Source organism: Mastigoproctus giganteus, chromosome 4 (genome assembly GCF_048544385.1).
Source record: "Mastigoproctus giganteus isolate SK-2022 chromosome 4, ASM4854438v1, whole genome shotgun sequence".
In the NCBI taxonomy this organism is placed as follows: domain Eukaryota; kingdom Metazoa; phylum Arthropoda; class Arachnida; order Uropygi; family Thelyphonidae; genus Mastigoproctus; species Mastigoproctus giganteus.
Window position 1 is genome coordinate 178,227,840 of NC_143578.1, and position 27,642 is coordinate 178,255,481.

Here is a 27,642-nt window from a genome sequence, read left to right on the forward strand (position 1 = left end):
GGTCACGAAAAATGCGTCATGCGCTCTAATTATACTAGAAGTAGTTGTTGTTATTTGGTTTTCAGGAGCATTAACAACTAAGGCCATATTGCTCCAGGAATATGCGGTGGTCATTCCCTGACCTTTCCGCATCCTCTGTATTTGGTGGTGATGGGCTCGAACCCCGGTCTAATCAAGAAGCATGTGCTACACACTGCTGCTCCTTCCCACCTGGCTACGGAGGCGCCACTACAAGTAGTGCAAGCGTGGGAAGTGCCTCTAGCGGAAGCCATGGATGACGTCGCTTCCGTGACCAATCAGATTTACTTGGTAGAAAGTCAGAAAAACTGCGAGCCCATTTTTAAAATATTCACAGCTCACCACTGATCCCACCTCTGTAAAAACAGTCACTCCTGTTAACCAAGCACCAGAGTTAACTGACAAGGCTTCAACATGTACTCCCTCTTGTGTTCTGGGCAGAATTACAGACACTTCCAAATTCAATCCTAACTCATGACTTTTTCCCAACATTGCTCTGTACTTGTTAAGTAAGTCCTCAGATCCCCTACTCTAAATATCACTATGCCAATATGTACAATAATATCACCTTTTGTGCCCTTAAAAGATATCTGCTTTACAACGTCATCTACTTTTGCCATTGGCAGACATACCATGGTCCTATTCTGCCTATCATTCTTGTGCAACATATTTCCTGCTTCCCTGACAATAGAATACTTATTTCTTTCTCTGTTTCCCATCCCTGTAAAAACAGTATCATCTGTTAATAAGCATTGCAGTTGTTAGAAAAACTTTACCCCAGGAGCCTTGCAGATCTCTCCAGGTCTTAATTAATTCACAAGGACCTCATTATAATTCAGCTATAACTTACACATTTTTTTAACATCACCACATATGTTTTAAATAAAGCCTCAGAATGCCTATGATAAACATCTTTGGTACTAACATGTACAAAAGTATTATCTTATGTGCCCTTAAAAGATGATAGTTCTACAGTATCACTAACTTTTGCCCCTAGCAGAAATACTATGGTGATATTCACCAATCCTTATTGTATAAATTATTCTCCATTTTCCTGACAGCAGTCACCAAGAATAACCATCTCCTTTGAGACCAGTGTATCCTGCTTTGTGTGATCCCACCCTGCCAGCTGAATGCTAATCAGCTCTAATGTTTACGTGGGCAGCTAAGCACTTGTTGAATCTCATGATTTAATTCCTTCAAGGGCAAACGAGCCCTTCTTTCAAGCATATATTCATCCAACAAACGCTAAATTTTGGTTAAATTCCTATTTTAATTTCACAGCAGTGAATTCCATAAGGACTTGGATTTTATAAGCACCACAGGAAATACCCCCGGCCCCAAACACTGCTCTGGGTTATGCGCTCTTTGCTGTTCTCATCGCAAGCATGATCCCAGTTAAAAAAAGTTTTGCAGCACTAAACCTGAATACTAAACTACTAACCTTGTAATATGCTGTGTAATAAGCCACTACATAGTGTAGTGGCTTATTACACTATTCATAGCTAATATGGCAATGTATGTATTATGTAATATCTGCAATAATGCTAGAATAGTAATCATATTAGAACTCTTAGAACCTTGTAAGTGAAAATATTCAAGGATTATACTTAACTTCCTGATCTTCTGACAAACTTATAATGACAGTAATATTCCAATGACAGAGAACAACTTTGTTTTTTAACTTTCTCAATATTTAGATAAACACAAAAATAAACAAATTCATGCAACTGAGGCACATAACTTTTCCTTTACTACAGATTACAATCATTATTAACCAAAAAAACTTCAAAGTTAGCACAACAAATGTCCTGAATTTACGAACCCATGTTTACAAATCTGCGACAGAATAACCTGATTTTCATCTTCATTATTTCTCATTCTGTAAACTAATAATAATAATTATTATTATTAAATAGGACAGTAAATTTTTTTTTTTTTTCAGAAGTGACAAGTCATTCAACATTTTGAAAAATTCTCAGAACATAAAATGCAGACTTCCTAACAGTTGTAGCAGAATATGACACTTCATTGGTGAATTTTTCTGGCTTGTGTGAGAACTAACAAACATGATAACAAACGTATAAAGTACTACATTCATTCTATTTCCTTAGAAATGCTTGTCAGTCAGAGAGCTTTTCTTATAGTCCATTTTTCTTTCCCTCTTCGGAAATCAGCAGTAATCTCTCATCATGGCAGTATCCCAGCAACCTTTGGTTCTGCTTTCCACTATAGAAATGTCTTGATGAAAACATTCCTCTTGTTCATCACTAACATCACCCAAATTTTGAGAAAAGAACTGAAGGGAATGAAGAAAATTAATTTCAAAAGATATTTCACACTCCATATCTTTATAACATGGCAGTAAAGTTGACACCAAAGATTCATAATTATCTTCTTCCAAGAAATCCATGCACAACTGCTTTAAACAAATTGACAAGATGCTAGTTCAGTGTCCTGCAGCTTTGTTTCAAATAATATCAGCTTTGGGAATTTTCTTTGAGGCACAATAAAAATTCCTTCTCTCAGTTTTGAATTTGTTAAATTGGGAAACACTTCTCTAAGTTAACAGAATCCATTTTCTTCTTTATCCAGAGTCTTAAAAAGATTCCTCATTAATCCAAACTTTATATGCAAATATGGAAGAACTTTTTTGGTTCAACCAACAGACCAGACTTCATATTACTTATTCCTGATAAAAATTCCTTCCTATTTCCAACTGCTGCACAATGTTTTCTTTTACTGCACAATTGTCCCAAAAACACAGCAAACAATAGCATTTTCTGAAATGCTCCTTGTAGACCAGTGGAATAATCCATTTGCCTTAAGATCACCTACAGACATAACAAGCAAAGCTATGGTACGTTATTGCACTCAGGATCTTGGACAGAGCACACATTGTGGAGCAACACTGCTTTTAAACTTAATTTTGAGGCATCAATAAATACACACTATTCATTATGATTATGCTCAAAGTCAAGGTCTTCTGAAACACATACCATCTTCCATAATGAAATATTTTAAAACAATGTAATGTTTTCAATATGCCAATTTTAATTCCTGCTTAAGGTAACTTTTGTAAATGTTGTTACCACTGTTGTAACCTAGAACCAGGGAGTTCTGTTTGCTCTTTATATAAGTGTGAATCACAAACAAAATCATTCAACTGTTCTAGCTTAATTAAAGGTGGTGTGTTACAATTTTTTTGGTTGGTAGTCCAAATCTATTCAAGTGGACAGTCCAGCAAAGTCTGCAACACAAGAATGTTATCTATGGCAAATCTGTGGCTTCCTTGCACTGTTCAGCTAATATTAATTTATCCTTTATCCTGATTTTTTTTGTGCAGGGGGAGGATTTGGTATTGGCAAGTGTTTGTTAAAAACAGACTTTATTGCAGATGATATGTTAGGATATTTGATACTGTACTTGCTGTTCTGGACATCCCTGATATTTTTGTAGTGCAGAAATAGCGGTCGCCAATGAGGTTGCATGCTCCTTGCCACATCATGGGAACAGCAAAAAAGTATACTTTTCATTTTCCTCATTAGCCACATCCTCAGTTTGGCCAGAATTGGCACTAGAAAGTGTGAGCCCTGTTTAGTGTGGTTTCGTAGAGTCTCCTGGTATGAACATATTTTATTACTAAAAATGCAGTCTATGTCATATTTTTCATACAATGTGCATGATAAAAAATTATTTTGCAGTAGACAATTACTATTAAACACACATAAGACTGTAGAAAAACCTTGACTCTTTGCTTGCACAAATAAAAAACATTTAGTTTATAACTGGGAAAGCAAAATTGGGAGTAGGAGTGTGTCATAGGCCTAATAACTCTGATGAGTACAATGAAAAACTGTACAGAGAAATAGAGTAGGCCAGAAAATATGACTATCTTATAATAGGGGATTTTATCTTCCCAGATATTGACTGGAACTTGTGGATTGGTCAATCGCACACTAGCAAGGTTTTTATGGATTTATTGGATGACTGTTTTCTAGAGCAGCATGTTCGAGAGGTGACTAGAACGAGTAATACTCTTAATCTGATTATCAGCAGTAATTTTTCATGCATTAAGAATCTGCAGATAAAGGAACCACTAGGTAGCAGTGACCACAGTGTGGTTTACTTAAAGTTGTAACTAACATTGGGGGGGAGGGGTAGTAGTGGTGGTGGTGGTGGCATGTGATGCAAGAAAGCAAGTGAATGAGCTTACGCAACATCAGCCAAAAAAAAAAAAAAAAAAAACACCATTCCCTTCAAATGCCTGTCCAGTTCCTCCTTAAATTTATTCAACCTATCAACTTCCACAACGACTGATGGAAGTTTGTTCCAGCAATTAACCACCCGCTGGCTAAAGGCAAATTTCTGCACATCTATTTTACATCTGTCTTTTCTTAATTTGAATTTATGCCCCCTTAGGTTTGTAATCTGAACAAGTGGAAGGATCCCATCAGAATTCAGCATGCTCAACACATTCAAGGCCTTATACACCTCAATCAGATCACCGTGCAGGTGCCTAGTCTGCAGCCACTGCAATTTGCAGAACTTAAGCCTCTCTTGGTAAGAGGATCCCTTTATTCCCCTCACCAATCTTGTTGCCCCTCTCTGTACACGCTCAAGCAAATCTACATCCTTCCTAAAATGAGGCCTCCAGACCTGTATGCAGTACTCAAGGTGTGGCCTGACCATTGCCTTATACAGAGGGACAATCACCTCCTTTTCCCTGATAGCAAAATTCCTATATATCATTGACAAAACCCATGACCTGCCCTGGCAGCCTGTCTGCATTGCTCAGAAAACTTCATATGTGACTGCACAATTACTCCCAGGTCTTTTTCATTTTCTACTACCTTAAGTGTAGTACCACACAGTTGGTACATTTCTCTGGGGTTACTTCTACCAATATGCAGTACTTTGCATTTGTCAAGGTTAAACTTCAGTTGCCACTTCTTAGCCCATCTGCCCAAATTATCTAGATCCTGTTGCAGTAACACACTGCCATTGCTGTCATTAACAACCCTGCCAACCTTTGTATCATCTGCAAACTTCGACATTAAGCCTAATATACCTTCATCAATATCATTGATAAATATACAAAACAACTAAAGGTGATTACAGTGGTCTCAGACAGTTTATAAATTCTATACAATGAGATCAACTGATGATGTTGATCCCACTGTATAGAATTTTTCCCATAAATTCTAAATGGGATCAACAACCTTGGAAGCTACTAGACTTTTTGTCCTACTCAGAAATACTGTTCAAGGTTCAAACCTAAATGGATGGCAGATGAACTAATGAGACTAGGAGCAGAGAAGAAAAACGCTTGGGATGCATATAAATTATCAGGTAACATAAAAGGCTATGGTAGATATAAGCTAGTCTGTAATCAAGTCATGAAGGAGATTAGGCAAGCGAAGGCAGATTATGAGAAATCTTTGGAAAAGGATGCAAAGAAAACAGCAAAGAGTTCTTTACTTATGTAAACTCTAGAAGGAAGGGATGAATCAGATTGGTCCACTTGATATCGATGGTTCAACTGTTGATCCTGCTCAGGTAGCTAACAAACTAAATGAATATTTTGCATCTACATTCACACATGAGAAGTTATTCGGGAAGGGGAATGCCAGAAGTGTATTTAACTCTGGCAATAAGCTAGATAATCTTGTAATAACTGAGGGGAAAGTGGAGGATAAATTGTTGAAGATAAACATAAAAAAGGCACCCGGGGTGCCTTTTTTATGTTTAAGATCTATCCAGTTATATTAAAGGAAGCAGCAAAGGAAGTAAGCAAACCCTTAGCCATAATTATGACAGCTTCCTTGGACTCAGGGGAAGTCCCCACATACTGGTGATGTGCAAATGTATCTCCAATTCACAAAGGGAGATCAAAGGGTGACAAAAGTAATTATAGACCTGTTAGATTGACTTCTGTTCCAGGGAAAATAATGGAGTCACTGGTTAAAGAAGCACTGCAGGATCATCTAGACATGACTGCAGTACTAGTTCAGACACAGCATGGATTTGTTAAGGGGAAGCCTTGTCTGACAAATTTGATTGGATACTATGTGGTCACAAAGGAACTGAATGCAAAAAATAATTTTGACATCATATACAGTCGATTCCAATTATTTGGGACACATTGGGAATAGTGCATTTTGGCCTGATTAAGCAGCTGCCCCAATTATCCGAAGTTTCTTGTAAAAAAAAGTTAAAAATACATTGGGCCCCCGATTTATAACTGGTTCACTGTACAATCAAATTGCGTTACAATGGAGTCACCATAGTAAAGTACCATTCACTACACGATCTGTAGTAAGCACTGGTCATTGTGATAACATTTGTGAATTGAATTATAATTCTATTAAACAGTGATTCTAATTAGTGAAAATAGGAGGGATGTTATCCACAGGCTATAAAAGTAAAGATATATTAAGCACAAATTTACCCTTTATTACCTTACCAATTAAAAAATTAAATGATACATAGAAATCTGAAGAATATACGTGATAATAAGAATTAATACATACTATAATATGTACATACTAACTAGTTGACATTTCTGTTCACTGACATTTGTGGGTGGGGGTTAAAATTTAAAACAGTAAAAAGATAAACAATCAATAACAAAGAACACGGCACACACAAATTGCAAGTAACAGGATACACACAAATGAGAATGGAGTAGCAAGTTACGAAGCTTTAAAAACAGGAATGAAGAGAAGATTCTGAAAATTAATTTTTTTATATGATTGAAGATTCCATGGAAGTGTAATCACATTTCACCATAATAACCCACAAAATTCCAGGGGTCAGTATTATCACGAATTCAATAAGATCCAGTTTACTATCCGTTTAAGACAGATTGCACCAACAGAAGCCCAATAAACAGGTGACTGCTATTTGATTTTATTGTTTTATGGTTGTGACTTCCAGAAATCCGACCGAACCACGTGGTATGGTCGGAGACAATCGTAGAGTAATCTCCAGTGCTGTGGTCTCCTGCCCCAAATAAACGGCATGTTGTCCCAATTAAGCGAAGTAAACCCTGTCTATTTTCTCGATTCGGATCTGTTTTTTAAGATTTGCCCCAAATAAATGGCTGCCCCGATTAACCAGTGGCCAAAATAACCAGAATCCACTGTACTTGATTTTAGGAAAGCTTTGAATACTGTTCACATGGAAGAACACTGTACAAATTGGAGTGGGAGAAGACAGAGTGGTAATCAATGGACGCTGCTTTTCACGGAATAATGTTATTAGTGGAGTTCCCCAGGATTCGGAGTTGGGCCCAGTGTTGTTTTCTGTATTTATCAATGATATTGATGAAGATATATGAGGGTTAGTGTCCAAGTCTGCAGATGATGCGAAGGTTGGCAGGGTTGTTAATGACACTAATAACAGTGCACTACTGCAACAGGATCTAGAAAAGTTCAGCAGAACTGAAGTTTAACATTGACAAATGCATGTGGATAGCAGTAACCCCAGAGTAATGTACCAACTGTGGTGCTACACTCATGGTAGTAGTTAAGGAAAAAGACCTGGGAGTAATTGTGCAGTCAGATATGAAGTTTTTTGAGCAGTGCAGACAGGCTGCAAGAGTAACTCATGGTGTTTTATCAATGATATATAGAAATTTTGCTAACAGGGATAAGGAGGTGATGTCCCCTTGCCTTGTATAAGGCAATGGTCAAGCCACACCTTGAGTACTGCATACAGGTCTGGAGGCCTCATTTTAGGAAGGATGTAGAGCTGCAGGAATGAGGACAAGAAGGGCAATGAGACTGGTGAGTGGAACAAAGGGTTACTGTTACCAAGAAGACTTAAGTTCGGCAAATTGCAGTGTCTGGAGACTACGTACCCACGAGCTACTCTGAGGTGTATAAGGCTTTGAATGGTTTGAGCAAGCTCGATGCTAATGGGATTCTTCCTCTCGCCCCAATTATTCATCTGAGGGGACATAAATTCAAATTGAGGAAAGATAATTTTAGAATAGATTGTGCAGAAACTTGCCTTTAGCCAATGGGTAGTTGATAGTTGGAACAAAATTCAAATGTCATACTGGAGGTCAAAAACTTAAATAAGTTCAAAGCAGAACTACACAAGCATTTGGAGTGAATTGATAGGTGAAATGGGAAGGTTTTTTTTTTGGCTGATACTATATAAGCTTGCCTATTTGCATCAACTAATTCTAAGTTCATACATACCAACTCTTGATTGTGTGTGGGGGGGGGGAATGCCCTGGATCTTAATTTGTTTTTAATTCCTACTCCCTGGGAAGTAAACATTTATCTAGAACAGACAATTCAGTGATTAAAAACTAGAGGATATACTTGGGCAAGAGAATAAGCACATACTAGATTATGAAATCTATACAAGATTAATGCTGCATACTATATTACAAAGAACCATGGTGTCAAATTGTCTAACTCCCAGAAATACTTAATATTGTTCATTGTTATTAAATATTTCTGGGAAATATTCAATACTGATGATCCAATTCATCATTAAGAAGGCAGTTTGTTGATTATTCACAAGTGATAGACAGGGGAAATTTTCTCACTGCCTACTCCACAGTCTGGATAATGCCATTTAGCAAATTAAAGATCTCTAGGCAACCTCCTAGAATCTCAACAAATAGAAGTAGCAGCAGCAATTCTGGTTAAAATAACATACACCACAAACAAACACAATGTTCCCTCTAAGCTGTGCCAGTGCAGCCGTGCAGTAACTGAAATGCTGCCATGCACTGCTAAATTGTTGCTGCACAGCTGAAATTTTTCTTTTAAAAATGCTGCTGGAAGCACCATCAACAGTTGCAAGGAACATACAAAACTGGATGACAATAACTTAGAAGCTGTGGAAGATGCACCCTATGCCAAAAATTCTAATTTTTATTAAAAATTGTTAGAACAAGGTAGTAGTTGTTTTGTTAAAATTACAAGTTTCTTGACTTAATAATTAATTTGTTTGGTTGGTATTGCCAAATAATAATTATTATTATTTTTAATATCCTTACGATGTTGAAAAGAAAGGCTGAAGGAGAGTTAAATGTTTTTAAGAACAAAGCTTGTGCAAGATTTAAGAAGGAATGGCTTTTCAGCTCGCCAAAACTGAACTACCATCTTCGCATCAAAAAAAAAAATAACAATTGGCGATATTTTTAAATATCGAGATACTGGCGATGATGTATGCTCCATTTGTGTGGAAGAGAAAGTTGGGGGATGAGTTCAATAGTGGAAAAATATGGGAAGAATGGAAATCAGATTACTTAAAACAGCATGTCAACCAGAAAATTCATGTAAATGCAGTTACCAAATTATGTGACCAGAAGAAAGGTGGAATTTTGTAAATGTTAACTGAAACTCCAAAAGAGAATGAAGAAAGAATGGAACAAGATGCACAAAAGAAGTCTGACTGTAATATGGTCAAGGTGCTGATTGATAACATTATCTTAGCAATTAAAATTAATGCTTTGATGCATTCCATGCAAGAAATTCATGCACATGTCCAAATTGGCAAATATACCAGAGAGTTGGCGCAGCAAGAACTATGCATTTGAATTTCAGTATATCAGCTTTGTACTGCAGAAACAAATAATTGAAGTATTGTGGAAATCTGCTTTCCATACATTAATTGCTGATGAAAATACAGACATTTCTTTCTTGTCTTGTCTGACAAATTGGATAGGATATTATGATGTGGTTACAAAGGAACTGGATGCAAAAAATAATTTTGATATCATATAATTGGATTTCAGGAAAGTTTTTGACACTGTTGCGCATGGAAGATTATTGTACAAATTGGAGCAGAATGGTATTAAGGGTAAGTTGCTACAATGGATAAAAGGATGGTTCAGTGGAAGAAGACAGAGGGTGGTAATTAATGGGTGCTGCTCTTTGTGGACTAATGTTATTAGTGGAGTCCCACAGGGTTCGGTGTTGGGTCCTCTGTTGTTTTGTATATTTATCAAAGATATTGAAGGTATATCAGGCTTAGTGTCAAAGTTTGCAGATGATACAAAAGTTCGCAGGGTTGTTAATGACAGTAATGGCAGTGTGCTACTGCAACAGGATCTAGATAATTTGGGCAGATAGGCTAAGAAGTGGCAACTGAAGTTTAACCTTGACAAATGCAAAGTACTGCATATGGGTAGAAGTAATCCCAGAGAAACATACCAACTGTGTTGTACTACACTTAAGGTGGTAGAAAATGAAAAAGACCTGGGAGTAATTGTGCAGTCATATATGAAGTTTTCTGAGCAATGCATACAGGCTGCCAGGGCAGGTCATGGGGTTTTGTCAATGATATATAGGAATTTTGCTAGCAGGGAAAAGGAGGTGATTGTCCCTCTGTATAAGGCAATGGTCAGGGCCACACCTTGAGTACTGCATACAGGTCTGGAGGCCTCATTTTAGGAAGGATGTAGATTTGCTTGAGTGTGTATAGAGAAGGGCAACAAGATTGGTGAGGGGAATGGAGGGATCCTCTTACCAAGAGAGGCGTAAGTTCTGTAAATTGCAGTGGCTGGAGACTAGGCACCTGTGCGGTGATCTGATTGAGGTGTATAAGGCCTTGAATGGGTTGAGCATGCTGAATTCTGATGGGATCCTTCCACTTGTTCAGATTACAAACCTAAGGGGGCATAAATTCAAATTAAGAAAAGACAGATGTAGAATAGATGTGCGGAAATTTGCTTTAGCCAGCAGGTGGATAATTGCTGGAACAAACTTCCATCTGTCATTGTGGAAGTTGATAAGTTAAATAAATTTAAGGAGGAACTGGACAGGCATTTGGAGGGAATGGTGTGATTTTTTTATTATTTATTTTTTTTTTTGGCTGATGCTGCATAAGATCATCTTGCATCACATGCCACTTCTACTACTATTTCTGTACAGAAAATGTTAATTTTGTATTTTAAGTTTTGACCAGAAAATGAAACTTCCTACAGGACTGTGCTTGCAGGTATTTTGAAACTAATTGCATGTGACAGTATCACTATTGTTGAAGCAATAAGAATATTTTATATCAAGAACAATCTTGATCTTCAAAATATGACAATGTTTACATCAGGCGGAGCACATGTTATGCTTGGAAAGAATAACAGTGGCAGCAATTCTTCGACGAGAAATAAAGCATCTGTCTGAACACCACTGCATTGTCCACAGAGAAGATGTGGGATTAGACAACGTAGGGAAAAAAAAAAAAAGTCAATCATGCGGGATATAGAAACACGAATAGTATATACAATGTTCAGTAGGTCGTTTATTAAAAAAGGAAAGCTAGAAGAATTAGCCAATGTCACAGAATGTTATGTTTTGTCATTTAGGCCATAAACAAAGGGAAGTGGGAGTCAATTAATGAGAAATTACAAAGTTTTAATCCAGTATTGTAAAGAGCAAGTTAATGAATGTAATGATCCAACCAGTAACTACTGCCTGAAGATTTTGACAATCCACATTATCAAGCAGTGTTAACTGTTCTTAACTATGTTTTAGAAGATTTGGCATCTCTCTGTAAATTCCTTCAGAAAAGTTGTTTGAATACAATTGCAGCACTGCAGTATGCAAAAGCAAAAAAGTAACAAGATAAGGTTACAGTATTTTGGCCATACTGTTTACTAGAGTGACAAAGTAAAAGATTTGTGTTCATTTATAAGTTCTGACATCGATACTACGCCTATTATTCTATTCGTTAAATGTATGTGTAATCACTTGTACAATAGATTTCCTGATGATGAGTTAAGAGAATGGCAAGCTTTTGACCCAATCGCTATGGAAAATGCAGCCAATTTTAAATTTTGGGAAGAGAATGCTAAACTAATAAAAAAAATACTCGGCTATCATTATAATAAATGAAAGCATTGCCACAATAATACTGCATCACTACTGTGAATTGAAATTCGTCATTTCTGAGAAGGTTAAGCATAGTTCAATTAAGTCGTTCACTGATAAGTTTGAACTACATTCTCAGAAACAAAGTATTTGAAAAACTGTCAATTCTTGTTGACATCTATGGAACATTTCAAGCTTCTAGTGCTGAATGCGGATGTGGTATCAGCGCCATGAATTCCATCAAATGTAAATCTAGAAACAGACTGGAAATTGAACATTTGGATGATCTGATGATGATTAAGACATCTTTCATCTGGGTGCGAAATTAATCTAGTTAGTGTTTATAGTCAATGGATTTCTAATGACAGATGAAAAAAAGTTCTCGAAACATGAAATAATTTTTTGTTCTGCTGATTTTTATTGTACCATTCAATTAATAAACAAAATACAAAGTTTTTCAATTTTCATTGTAAATAGTCTTATTATGTATATTACAGAAAACTTTTAAAGTGCCGTGCAGACGTTAGGTGATGTAAAATTTCAGCTCAGAGCAGTGGCAGGTCCACACAGCTGTAAAAAAAAATTAGAGGAAATGTTGCCCACAGAATTCATCAAAAAAAGCCATTTATCAGAGAATTAGTAACACTGCAGCCAGCCAGCAAAATTTCCAATATTATAATAACCCAAGCAGCCCAAATCCTGCCCCCACCCCAATATTCTCAGTTACACACAATAATTACCCCTGTACCTTATAATTTATTCAATGTGTAAGCCATTTTCTTGAAAGACAATCTGTTAATATTCTTTTATTATGCCCCTGATAAGGAAGACAAAGTTCTCTGAAATGAATGAATGGTTGGTTGGTTGGTTTGGATTTTATTGGTGCATTAGCAACTAAGGCTATAATGCACCAAGACCAGGTCATATATAAAAATTTAAGCTTTCAGTGACCAAATTAGTTAGGTCACCATGTCAAGCATGTATAAAAGGTATAAAAGAAATAACAATAAAACTAAATTTTAGATATGAGAAAAAACATTTATTGATTTTAAAAAGCTAAAAACAGCAGACACATAATCATTGTTGGATAAAATCTGACTGAATGTATAAGGCTCAGCCAGATGACTAAAAGCAGTAAAATATAAAACTGCATTCATGTCTAAAACATGGACACTCGGTTAAAATGTGACGAATAGTTAAAATGGTGCCACAGTTCTCCTACATAGAACAGTCATCTGCCCTCAGCAGAAAAGCATGTGTAAGATGACTGTGTCCTATGCGGAGAGCTAGGACAACTTCCTCTTTGCGATTCCTGCGCAGACTAGACTGCCAGTGTCAGATTACAGGCTTTATCTGATAGAGCTTGTTTGTGACTTGCTCATGCCAAGATTGTTGCCATTGGGACAGTAATTTAGCGTGTATTAGCTGCCTGTAGTCTGTATAAGGGACTAATAGGCAAAGAGTGCTATGGGGTTCTGGTGATCTGGCCGCGGCATCTGCCTGTTCATTACCCCTGATCCCAATGTGGCTTGGGATCCAGCAGAAACATATGTGGAATGAACACTCAAACAGGGAATGTCGCATCTGCTGAATCCATGTCACAAATGGATGAGGATTATACCTCATTCCCGATAAAGCCTGCAGTGTACTTAAAGAGTCAGTGTACACCATACATCTTTGGTGCTTATGGGTTTTAATATGGTCCAAGGCTAGCTCTATAGCATATAACTCAGCTGTATATATGCTGCATTTGTGGGGAATCTTCCAGATATAGTACTATTTGGAAAGACAGCAGCAGATCCTACAGACAACTGACTTCAAGCCATCAGTGAACATGAGCAAAAAATCAGAGTAATCGGATCGGTGGGCAGCATAAAGTTGTTGGTAGACAGACGATGGAGTTATGGCCTTACCCCAACTTTTAATGGAGAAGTCATATGATGGTAAGCAAGCATGCAAGGGTGGAAGTAGATGCCTTAGTGACTGGGCAACATTGTCTACCGTGATATTGAGCTCTCTGAGCAGCTCTTGGACACAGATGCCAAAGAATCGGTTAGCAGTCTGACGGATTTTATAAAAAGAGTTTCCCACCGTGGCTCAAAAACGGAAGTCAACGTTGGGTTGTCTGGCAGGTATATTTTAGCAACAACTGCTTTTGTCGGAGCAATAGTGGTGGTTCACCTGCTTCGCCATATAAACTCTGGACAGGGGATGTTCTGAATGCTCCAGTAGCAGTACGGATGGTTTGGTGGCGAAGTCGGTCTAGCCACTGTTGTGTGCTATTTCTAGCCAATGCGCACATTTGGGACCCATAGTCTAATTCTGAACAAACAAGCACACAACAAAGACGGAGAAAAGTGCATCGGACTGCTCCCCATTTATTTGAGATGGCACAAAGGAGATTCAATCCCCTCGTGCACTTTGTTCGCAGTTGACAAAATGTGGTAAAAATGTCAAATTCTTATTGAATGTGAGACCCAAGAATTTTGTCTCAGGTGCTACTGGAATGAAGTGTTGTCCGAGTTTGAGTTCTGGTTCAGGGTGAAGGTTCCGTTTGCAACAAAAGTGTACACAAACGGTCTTCTGAGGTGACAGCCTGAAACCATTAGCCATTGCCCAAGATTTGATATGGTCAACAGCATGCTGCAATTGTCATTCAATAACTCTCATGTTGCATGACTGATAGAAGATGGTAAAATCATCAACAACAAGGGTGCTGTTTACAGTTGGAGGAAGTTGTTCCGAAATGGAATTAACTTTGATAGCAAAAAGAGTAACACTTAACACTGACCCTTGGGGGACTCCTTCCTCTTGACAAAAAGATTGAGAGAAAACAGAGCCGACACGAACTTGGAATGACCAGTTCAATAAGAAATTTTTAATGAAGAGGGCTAGATGGCCCCTCAGACCTAGATCATAGATATCCTTTAAAATTCCAAATCACCAAGCCGTGTCGTATGCTTTATCAATATCAAAGAAAATTTGGCACCAGGTGTTCACGTTTAAGGAAAGCATCTCGGATAGATGTTTCCAGTCTTATAAGATGGTCAAGTGTTGACCTGTTCCTTCGGAAACCGCATTGAACTTTGGAGAGGAGGTCATTTGCTTCTAAATACCACATGAGATGGGCATTCACCATCCTTTTCAGGATCTTGCACAAGCAGCTTGTCAGAGCAATTGGACGGTAATTACTCGGAAATTTTGGATCTTTTCCTGGATTTGGGAAGGCAAGCACGATTGCCTTATGCCAGGAGTCCAGAAATTCAACTTCAAGATAAACTCTGTTGTACAAACAGAGCAACTGATCCAGAGATTCAGACGAAAGATATTTAATCATCTCATAATGGATGTCATCTGGCCCTACAGCACTCGCCTGGGATAGTGATAGTGCCGCTTTCATTTCCCATTCTGTGAAGGGTTGATCGTATTCTTCACAGTTCTTTGATGACAACTTCAAATGTTGCCTTTCAGCATTTTGTTTGAGGGCCAGAAACTCAGGGGGGGTAAGATGTTTTAGCAGACAATTTAGCAAATATCTCCCCAAGAGTGTTTGCAATTGCAGTTGGGTCTACAATTGGAATCCATTATACTACAGGATCAATGAAGGGTGTGATGTGTATTTCCCCTTCATTTTCCGGACTTTATCACAGACAAGCTTAGATGACGAAGCCTGGTTGGTAGAAGATGTGAAGTGGATCCAAGATTCCTTCTGACTCCGACGTCTTATGTAACGTGCTTTAGCATGTGCATTTGAATACTGTTAAGTTATCTGCAGTGGGGTACCAGAAAAAAAATACCCCACGCCTTGTTTTGAGACTTTCTTGCTGTAGTGCAATTAGAATTCCACCATGGTTTTGGAAATGGTGAAAACCAAGTTGAAGTCTTTGGAATTTCAATTTCCGTTGCTTGGACAACAGTGTCTGTAATGCACTTTACCACGTCATTAAGCGGTTCCTTGCTGACTGTGTTGGTATCAAATGATGCCAGATCTTTGAAGGCATTCCAGTCATGCTGACTGGAATGCCTTCCACCTTGACATCCTAGATAGGTGGCATGGTCTCCCTTTGCAAAGGGTGGATATCACGGGGAAGCGGTCACTGCGATAAATGTCTTCAACCTCCCATGTACACAGAGGAAGGAGAGAGGGGGGAGGAGCATATAGAGAGATCGATCACGGTAAATGTACAGGTAGGCATGTGTCAAAAGGTGTTGAGTCCAACATTTAGCAGGGCCAGTCACTGTTTTCAAGCATGCACTCTATAGTCCGACCACCTGCATTAATGTCGGCACTACCCCACAGAGTATTGTGTCCATGAAAATCCCCTAGTAACAAAAAAAGGGGGGCGGCAATTGTCTAATGAGACCATCAAGGTCTGCCTGGGGGATGTCGTTCCCAGGTGGCAAATAAATGGAGCACACAATTAAGATAAACACTACAGTAACTTGAACTGCTACAGCCTCTAAGTTGGTGGTAAGTGGTGTAGCTTGAAATGGGGTGTGGTTACCCACAAGGATGGCAACTCCTCCGTGGGCAGGTTCATCTCCATCTCTGTCTTTTCAGATAACCGAAAAGTTACGCAAGTAAGAGTCCTCATTTGCCTTTAAATACGTCTCCTGTAAGCAAAAGCAAGTAGGCTCATGCTTACTCAGAAGTGCCTTGATGTCGTCACTATTTCGACAGAATCCAGGCCAATTCCATTGTAGAAATTTGAACTTGCCCATTATCTGGATTTGTTGGGTCCATCAGGTGGTTTCTGAAAGGTTGAGGGCTTCGTTTTCTCAGTCCTGGCTTTATCTTTCTCTGGAAAGAAAGGATGTTGGCCTGTGTCCATATCTTCTTCTGCAAAGGTTTCCAGGACTGGGTCATCCAATATCTCCTTATTCTCGACATCCACTGTTTCTTGTATTGCAGGTGGCTCTTCCGATATTTGTACTTTTTCTTTACCACTTGGTTTTGGTAATGGTGGAGCATTAGGAGGTACGGAAATAAGAGTGGCAGCTGACTGTTTTTTGGATGGGCTTTTGTGAATGCAATAAATAGCATGCAATCGGAGTAAATGATGGTACAGTCATATCAATTTGTGTACCAATGGTGCACTTTGCAGAAACCTTCTGGGTGTATGAAGGCTTCCCGCTATTTACTAGTTGAATGCGTTTTCTGGCCTCCTGATAGGATATGTTCAGCTCTGTTTTTATTTTCTGAATTTCTTTTTCATCCTTCCACCGCTGGCATGCTCTAGAGTATGCAGGGTGGTCTCCTTGGCAATTTACACAGATTGGTTTGGAAGCTGAAATGTTCCTTGCTCTTGTGGTCTTTGGTACCACACACATCGAGCACAGGCAGGATTACCACAACAAGCTGTTTGTGAGTGGCCGTATTTTTGACATCTAAAACACCTCAGTGGGTTTGGGATGTAAATCCTCACTGAGCAGTTTAAGTAGCCTGCCTTGATGGAACTTGGAGATCGTGGGGTTTGAATGTTAGGACGAGAACTCGGGTAGGGAAGAGATATCCATCCTTCCATCTTAGTTCAGAGCAGATCTCTTCTTCAGAGACATGAAGAAGATCCAATTCTGAAATGACACCTCGTGAAGAGATCAGGGTTTTGTGGAGTGTTACACTGATTGGTATTCCCCCCCTATGGATGTCGCTTTCAGGATTCTTTCTGCTTGCCTTGTACTTGAAGCTTCGACTAAAAGATCGCCAAAACACAGCCATTTTACAGATTTTGGTGATCCTGCCAGCCCTTCTAATCCTTTCTGGATGAAGAAGAGTGACATCTTCCCAATTGCCTGCTCTCCAGTAGAATGGAGAATGAGGAAAAGCAGTGTTATAGATGGTGTTGTATCCTCAGTTCTAGATCTTCTGACAGAATCGGTGTCATTCTCATCTGATTGATTAGGTAGGGGCCTTGTTGGGGCCCCAGAAGAAATAGGATTTAAATTACACGTGGGAGTAAAATAAATTTCAGATGCTCTAAGTACCTCACCCACCGTGGAGCCCTACGAGGGGATGCCCACTCGTGAACGAGCAGGTACTGTGTACACGAATGGGATGCCAAGTTCGCTCAGGAGCATCATACACACGTTTCCAATAAGCCTTGATCCCGTCCAAGGACCAAAGGGAGGGAGACTTATTGGAACACAGTTGACCCTAGCAGTAAGAACTACCCGCCAATTGATCCCAATTGGGCCGGTCCGGGATCACCCATCTTGTCGAAGCAGGGGCAAAGTTATTTGTTATTTGTTATGTTATTTGGTTTTTAGGAGCATTAGCAACTAAGGCCATATTGCGCCGGGATATGCGGTGGTCATTCCCTGACCTTTCCGCATCCTCTGTATTTGGTGGTGACGGGTTCGAACGCCGGTCTAATCAAGAAGTGTACTACGTACTCCTGCGCCTTCCCACCTGGCTACGGAGGCGGTGCAGGGGCAAAAGTGGTATATCGAGACTGGGCCCCTCAACCACCAGGATCCCCCTTTCCGAGTTTCCACGGGTTGCAGCGCACAGCTGCACATGCCAGATTCCAATGATGTAACCCTGGACCCAAGGTATGGGCGTTAGATCCCAGTGATGTTAATCTAGAAGACCAGCAGCATCACCGGGAGGTCCCCTCACCATGTACAGGTGCCCATGTTGAGGGGCTGAAATGTACGGATAGCTGTAAATAATAATTATAATGAAACCAACTTAAATAATATCTGTGTAATGAAGTATACAACTGCTCCATAATGATTAAACCTACATTAATAACATCCTTCGATATTAACATGACTTAAATTAAAACAAATTTTTACACTGAAATAACTGGTACAAACAGAAGGCAATTTTTTTCAGACAAAAGAATGGAATACTATCGAAGCTCATTGAAGGTTTGATGGTACATCAAAGAAGGTGCTATGTACCAATAATAACAACCTATAGATTGGAATCATGGGTAATGTGGATATTATCAGAATGCAAGCAATAGAAACGAAGTTTCTGAGAGGCGTGTGTGGAAAGACCAGAGAGAGAGAGAGAGAGAGAGAGAGAGAGAGAGAGAGAGAGAGAGAGAGAGCAAGCCATATGGGAGAAAGTTGGAGAAGAACGATTACAAAAAATGATTGAGAGGAACATGCTCAGATGGTGTTAGGTCATGTAAAGAGAATGGAGGATAAGAGACTGCCCCAGAGGATGTTAGAAGTGAAAAGTGAGAAGTAAAAGATGGCAAGAAGTGAAGAGCAATGTGGAGAGAAGAGGCATATGCTGGGAGAAGCTGGAGAGAGAAATGGTGGGAACACTGAGCTAAATAGAGAAGAATGGTTTCTTTACTGAACTAGCAAAAAGCTGGAACAATGGATAACTAAGTAACTCCACATGCATAGTTTTAATGGTTTTTGACATAGTGGCACTATGCACAGAATAATGAATATTACTTGTAAATTTCATGTTTCTAGAACTTTCAGTTATTTTATTTGCATTAGTTCTCTTTTAAAATGATCATGCCTTGTAGAAGAGAAAAATCATACTTGAAAGGGAAATTTTGCCTGAAAAGTTACCCTTTTAAATACAGAATTAAAATTTCACTATATGAAATAAAAATTTACTCAAAGTGCACTTACTTTGCTAGATCTTCAAGATTTCTGTATATGTCATCATTGTAATACTCATGTACTTTGGTATAGGAAGGAAAACCCCTGAAAAACAATTTTTGTATTTTAGTATTAGTAATGGCAATATAATGCAAGGAAACAAAGCTTATAACAAAAAAAAAATTCATTTACCCATTCCTGAAAATAATTTGTTCAAGCATTCTTTAGAGTTATTCAAACTATACACTTCCACAACACTACATGGAAGTTTATTCTCTCTCTCTCTCTCTCTCTCTCTCTCTCTCTCTCTCTCTCTCTCTCTCTCTCTCTCTCTCTCCCTCTCCAATCCTTTTTTATCTGAGAGTACAGATGTCAGCATTAATCCTTTCAAAGGATTCACTTCATTTAGGTTGACATGCATATGCCTAGTTTTCAGAACCTGAAACAGAACAAGTCTTTCTTGGTAGTATCCTTTGTGCACCAAATTTATCTTGTTGCACTTCTCTGCATCCTTTCCAACAGATCTATACGTTTCCTTAAATGAGCTTTCCAAACCTGTATGGCGCATTATAGCCTTAGATGCTAATGCGCCAATAAAATCTAAATCAACCAACCTGTATGCAGTATTTCAGATGTTGCCTACCCATTTATACAATGGGATAATGACCTCTTCATCCCTGGGCAAAGTTCTTCTATTTCATTGAGAGACATTCTACAGGCTGGTCTAGCAGCCTGTTTGCACTGCTCAAAGAATTTCATCATCATCAGCCATTTTCAATCCACTGCAGGATGAAGACCTCTCCAGTAACTTTCCAGTTCCTTCTGTTTTGTGCAATGGATATCCATTTACTACCCACAAACTCATGAATTTCATCTATCCATCTCCGCCATTGTCTTCCAGGTTTTCTTCTAGCTCCTCTTGGGTACCATTCTGTTATTTTCTTAGTCCATCTGTCATCATGTCTTCGAGCTATGTGTCCTGCCCAAGACCATTTTAGTTCTTTGGTTTTGATAAGAATGTCCTTTACTTGAGTTTGCTGCCTAATCCATGTGTTTCTCTTCTTATCTAACAGTCTGATTCCCAATATAATTCATTCCATTCTTCGCTGTGTAGTTCTCAGCTTCTCTTCCATTCTTTTGATGAGTGCCCAAGTTTCACTTCCATAAGTCATGGTGGGGAGTATACACTGATTCATTATTTTATGTTTCAGACAAACTGGGATATTGCTCTTCAGTATGAGACTATATTTCTTGAATACTGTCCATCCAAAATTTACCCTTCTCTTGACTTCCAGCCATTTATCATTATTATAGCTAATAACTTGTCCCAGATAAGTATATGACTCTGCCTTTTCAATTACTGCTCCATCAATCATTATGTCCCTTTCTGTGGCATACTTGTTTATCATTACTTTTGTTTTGGCCATATTCATCTTTAGTCCAAAATCCTTACTAACTCTGCATAACTGATTAACATTTTCCTTTAATCCTTTGGGATCGTGGCTTATGACCAAAATGTCATCTGCAAATCGTAAATGGTTTAGGTACTGTCCATTCACATTGACTCCTTTCTGCGACCAGTCTAATCTTCTGAAAACTTCCTCAAGAGCAGCAGTAAACAACTTCGGAGATATTGTGTCTCCTTGTCGAACTCCTTTCTCAATTTTAAATTTCCCACTGTCTTTGTCTAGTCTAATAAACGAGGTAGCATTCTCATATATTTTCTTCAAAATCATAATATATGGGCTATCTATGCCTTGTCTTTCCAGTGCCCAAAACATTGCCTTATGCTGTATGGAGTCAAATGCCTTTTCATAATCCACAAATACCAGGCATAATGGTGTTTTATATTCATCTGCTTTCTCCATTAGTTGTGATATTACGTGAAGGTTATTGTTATTGTTTCTTTTCACGTTAATTTTTTTAGAAGTGTCTATGAAAATTTTATGAATGAAGATGGTGTCATCAAATTGTAAGAAGCAAAGTATAAAGATGAAAACAGAAATTTTAAGCCATAGTGGGTGAAAGATTTTGCATTCACCATTAAAGGAGGAAAACCTTTGTGCCTTATCTGCAATGTGTCACTCAGCCATTAACAAAGCCGGTAACTTTAAATGCCACTAAGAAACAAATTACAAAAATTTTTCATCTGATTATCCACCTAAATCAGAATTACAGAAAAACAAGTTAACTGTGTTAAAATCATAACTAAATAGCCAGCAGGCCCTGTTTACAACATTCAGTAAGGAAGCCGATACAACAACTGAAGCTAGTTCTGTTATATTGTGGAATATTGCTCATGCTAAACGTCAATATTCTGATGGCGAATTTGCTAAGAAGAATATAGCTGAAGTTGTTGCAGCGTTAGATCAAAATAACACAAAATTTCGTCAACTAATAGCACAAACACCAGCTTCACACCACACTGCACAGAGGAGTGTCTCCCAGAGTGCTGATGTTGCAGGCAAAATGCAAAATTAATTAAAGAATTCCTTTGCATTCAGCTTAGTTCTTGATGAATCTACAGGCATACAAGACAACCTACAACTGGCAGTATTTGTACGTTATGTTTCCTCTGATGTAACTGTGAAAGCAGAGACATTGGACTTAGTGGCACTAAAAGAAACAACTCGTGGTGTTGACATTAAAAATGTGTTTCCTCTGAATAAACCGTGTTGCAACAGATGGAGCATCTGCAATGGTCCAAAAAAAAAAGCAGGATTAATTGCACTTATGAAAAGTGATCCCAGCTTTCTAGAGTTTCTCCCTGTTCATTGCATTATTCATCATGAACACCTGGTAGCCAGATACTTCAAGTATGAATATGTTACGAAATCTGTTCTTGAAATTGTCAATTTCATATGCTTAAATGGGAAGACCCACCGACAGTTCAAAAATTTTTATTGAAGAAATGGGGCTTGTAGATGTCTCTTTCTACTGCATTGTGAGTTGGCTGTCAACCAGCAATGTCTTAAGTAGGTTTGTGGATCTGTCGGAGCCTATTATTACTTTTCTTGAAGAGAAGAAAAGATTCTATCCTCAACTGGAATATGATGAATGGATGCAAGATCTAATGTTCCTTACTGATATAATGAATCATCTACAAACTCGCAACTTGGCACTCTAGGGGAAGGATAGGATTGTTCCTGATCTTACTCAGACAATTTTCAGCTTTCAGAATAAAATAAGAGTTTTTCAAAGAGACATTGTCAAGAAACTTCGATTACTTTCCCAATCTCAAAAGGAGAGTAAATACGTTGCCTGATATTTCAATAAAAGACCACAAACTTAAGAATACAAAGATAAATTACAAGGACTGCTTGATAATTTCCTAGACAGGTTTAAGGACTTGCAGAAGCTGATGCCCTGGTTCGCCTTTCTTGTAATTCCATGCATGGTTGATGCGATCAATGATGGTTGTCCAATTCTTGAACCTCTGGTTACAGAATCATCTCCTATGGAAATAGAACTAATAGAATTACAGGAGGACCTGGGTCTAAAGATGATCCATAAATCCCAGTACAATTGAGTCCTGGAAGCAAGTTACATAAATAAAATATCCTGAACTGAAGAAAACCAGTGTGCAACTCATCTCAATTTTCAGCACAACATACTACTGTGAATCACTGTACTCTGTAATGAAGTTTGTGAAGTGGAAGTATCGTACAATCCTTACAAATCAACACCTGACGGAGCTTAATTTGTACAGCCTTAACAACATATCAGCTGGAATTTAAATGACTCACAGCCAAGGAGACTCACAAGACCTCTACTATCAGTAAATAGCCTGATAATTGTAGCTATGTCTGTTTGTGTCATAAAAATATTATGATAAGACTATAATTTTGTAAGGCGGTATCTGATTAAAATATCTCTAATTTAATTGGTTTACATATTTTTCTCCATGTTTTGCCCAATATTTACTAAGACAAATAAATATCATTAAAAATATCTATTTTTACCCCTTTTATTTTTGGAAATCTCAATTAATGTTAAGGAAATAAAAATTTGCATATTTTTCTAAGATGTTTCTATAAATACACTCAATATAGTTAAAACAATAATCAATCAGGATTTTGAAAACATTTGGTATATATGTGTATTTTGTGATTACTGAAGCTAATACAAATTTGAAACAGTTTAAAAACTACCTAAAGGAATAAATATTATTATGCACATGTATTTCTTAATACTATAGGTTCTAATACTTCATGTTTTGTAATAAAATGTGAATGTAACAATAAAAAATGTGTGTGTAATATTTGTTCATGTCTTGCAGCTCTCAAACATCTGAAGTTTATCATATGTGGCTCTTATGTTAAGCAAGTTTGGCCACCCCTGTACTATAAGTTCTAATACTTCTCTTGCTTGTGGTTTTCATTAAAAAAAAAAAAAAAAAAAAGATAAATAAGATCAAACTGATATTTAAAATATAAAATATGTTGTGTGCAAAAACATTAATAAATTAATATTTTAATATATAAAGGTTTTTTTTTTTTTTTTATTATTATACTTAAATTCCACAAACTCATCTGATCCATGGAGATGGTTCCTAGCAGAAATCACAGCTCCAAAGCCACACATTTGGACGACTAACCCTGAGAAGGATAACCAGCAAGCTTTCAAATAAAAAAAATAAAAAAATTTAAAAAAAAAATAAAAAAGTTATATTCCAGGAGATTCCAACTATGGCTATTTTATAAGCAACCTGCCATGTTTTGTGACATCAGCATATAGATTTTAACCCCAGCATCCATAGCTTTAACCTGCACACTGACTATGGTTGTGCTATGGCCACTTATGAAAGTCTGTCAAAGTTACTGCCTAGAATTTATTCTGTAAATTAAAGGAAACTCATTTGTAAATTGCTCCAGCTTCTGATTTAGCAGACATTTCAATTCTAACAAAACAGGGATCATTTCAAATGTCAGGGAACAAAGTAGCCATTGTAGTAAGTTGTTGCTTATTCAAGGTAGTGCAATATCAGGGCAACTCATTGTGAAGGTATTCACAATATGAGATACAACAAAAACTATGCCATTTCACCTACTTCAGTGATTTACTATGAACTAATATGATGCTATGCACTATCTTGTTTGATTAGCGAAATTTACATATTTTAAGATTTTTAGCCCTAAAAACCTTTTTAGTCCTAGCAACAGCCTCATATACTATTTCAAATAAAATAAAAATTTATATTCCAGAAGGAGATTTCAACTATGGCTATTTATAAGCTGGGTTGTCACTTAATGTAACACCAGGGTACCTACTTGCCCACCAATGAGAGGCCAAAAAGCCTTTCATCGTCTGGGTGGTGGTATCCACCAAGAATAAATAACATTAGTCTTCTCCACTGGTGTAGCATTGCTTATTCAGGGTAGTGCAATATCAAGGCAACTCATCGTGAAGGTATTCACAATATGAGATACAACAAAAACTATGCCATTTCACCTACTCTGGTGATTTACTATGAACTAACATGATGCTAGGTACTAACTTGTTTGATTAGCGAGTTGTCTCTTATTCCAACATTGAGAATCAACAAATTTACACTATTGCTACTACGGTAACCTTCTGCATTCTGAAAACTGAAACATGGATACTTCTGGTTTGGGCTGGCTTTTTACAAGGATAGTTTCTCTTTACACAACAGAATAGCCATGATTGGCATATGAAAGAAAACTTATAATTAAACACTTAAATCAGAAATCTTTAAACACTTAAAAACATCTTCTAAACACTTAAGGTTGTGCATCTTTAATTTTTTGTTAACATCTATAACCTTTTTTGTAACTTTTTGACATGCCTGCTGAAGAGGTAGTGGCAAATGCAAAGCTGTGGCTGACCATTGTAACTGCTGCAATATTAAGAGAAAAAATTAATACACTTTTTTTTGTTATCATGGTGAATAACTTGGCTACTTAACCACTTGCATAATGAAAATAGAAAAATTAGTTGCAGTTGTGTGTGCATGTTACGCCCTAAATGTCATGAGGTCCAACTGTAATGATATACAAATGACGAGCAGTACAAGACACATACCATGTCTTATTTTCTTTACCACTTGTTTACATTTATGTCACTTATTCCTCCTGTTAAGTTTGTGAAGCTGCATGGTGTAATATAAATAGTAATAATTATGTTAACTTATTCATTTACTTGAGTATCAAGCTCCCCAAACCTACTTGAACCAACTATATATATGATTACAATGACAGTGATAGCCATGAACAAATTCATAAACATTAAGTGAAATGTTTCGTTTGACAGACTTCTGTAATTTATATAAACCAAGTAAGTAATAATATGTGGATAAAGGTTTTTGGGTGGACTATAAATGGGATAATACCATTATTAACTTAATAAATTTTTAAAATTTAACTGCCCTGTATGCTACTTATTATCAAATATTTGATTTTATTAGTGATGTATACATAAAGTCAATGCAAATACTATAAGAACTGCCAAAGCTTATCTTACACCAAATTAATCATTACATCTAAAATAGATATAATTTAATACATAATCCTAAACATATCTAAAATACATTAATATTATACCTAAATGTGAATAAAGGGGTTTTTTCCCCCCCATTCTAACCATATATCTATTTTATATACATAAAAATTTTATACTATATCAAACAAGATAAAAAGCCTACATATATCTAAATATGAATAAAGGTTGTTTTTTTTTTTTTTTTTTTCCCATTCTAACCATATATCTATTTTATATTATTAAAACAAACAAGATAAAAAAAAAGCCTACATGCCTTTGCTTTTGCCATGAAAGCAGGGAGAAACTATAATTTCTTTGAATGTGACTGTGATTAAGGGTCCACTTCAGCATTTTTAGAACATCAGAGACTGTCTTATACCAAGAGGCCAAATATTAATCCTCTTAACTAAAAGCAAACTGAGTTCTTAATACATCACTTACTACTTGTATCAAGGCACAAGAGTCCCACATTGTGATAAAGAAAAAATATATCAATTTTTTTTTCACACTAACAATTTATAATAAAAACCCTTTGAAAGTTTACTCCTCAAAAATATAAAAATGAATACAAATAAACTTAAACCCTGCATAACAGGTAAAAGTTAATAGCACTCATCCAAAAGTAAGCATTTCTGTAAAGAATTTCTGCCAAAAACAAATATAACAAAAAAGATGCAACAGCATACCCACAATTAGGAAGTCCTCTTAGCAGGAGAGCATGAGCTTTATTTTTAAACATGAATAGTGCTGCTATCCAGGATGATGATTATCAGAACATAGCACATCCATTTTAACTTGTCCTTTACAATAATAAAATGTAACATCTTTCAATATATGACATTAATTTTCACATAATCCATTCTCAATTCAATAGTTAAGGTTTTCTTCCCCCCCCCCCACACACACACAAAATAAAAATACTGCATTCAGTTATAAGCAATTAGAAAGAATAAAAAGAAGAAAATAGTGAGTTTTGAAAATAACTTCAAAGGTACATGAAGATACAATTTATTGTTATAACTGCACTTGGAATTTGAATAATATACCTAATGTTGTATATTATTCATAGGAATACAAACAGAAGTTTAGCATGTGATGTAAATATTAGATCTTTATCAGTACTCTTGATTGCTTAACTCCTTATCAGTACTTACATGTTAATAATGCACAATAAAAATAATCTTTATTACATATTTGGCTAGTTCTGATGCAGTATAATCCAATGAAACTCAAAACACTGATTTTGACCATGTAGTATTATCAAACAGTAAGTTGAAAAAAAAAGTTTTGAAATAATATAATTTAAAATAACTTTATATTAAATTAAAAGTTTTATTTAACCAAGACAGTCTACTTCGATTAAATAGCTTTCGTTTTGTAAAGATATACTTCTGACCCTGCAGAAATCTATCTTAACATTTTGGTTCATTAAATTTATTAGGGAAATAAATTAACTTATTTAAATTATTCAAATATTTAATTACTTTAGTTCCAAAAACTGCATAGACATTAACTAAAGCTATATTATCTTAATAGTTAAAGTAATTGACTTAAACCTGAAATGTAACTCAAATCTGAACTGTAATAATATTTCATTCCATTTTCTGTACTGTGTCATTTATTCCACTCAAGAATATGCACTACTACATCAACTAAGAATATCACAACTAATAAGAAATATACTACATAAAATTAATTAATACAAAATAATGAAATG

General features: G+C 36.9%; 1 protein-coding gene across 1 annotated transcript in view; it reads right to left on the reverse strand.

Annotated features, from left to right (window-relative positions):
* LOC150087223 (proto-oncogene vav-like) overlaps positions 1-27,642 on the reverse strand; it is a 433,316-nt gene that overhangs the window by 296,383 nt on the left and 109,291 nt on the right. The window contains exon 4 of the mRNA XM_090371895.1: positions 19,458-19,532. Within this exon, the coding sequence (XP_090228021.1) occupies positions 19,458-19,532 (75 nt within the window). The remainder of the gene's footprint in view (positions 1-19,457; positions 19,533-27,642) is intronic.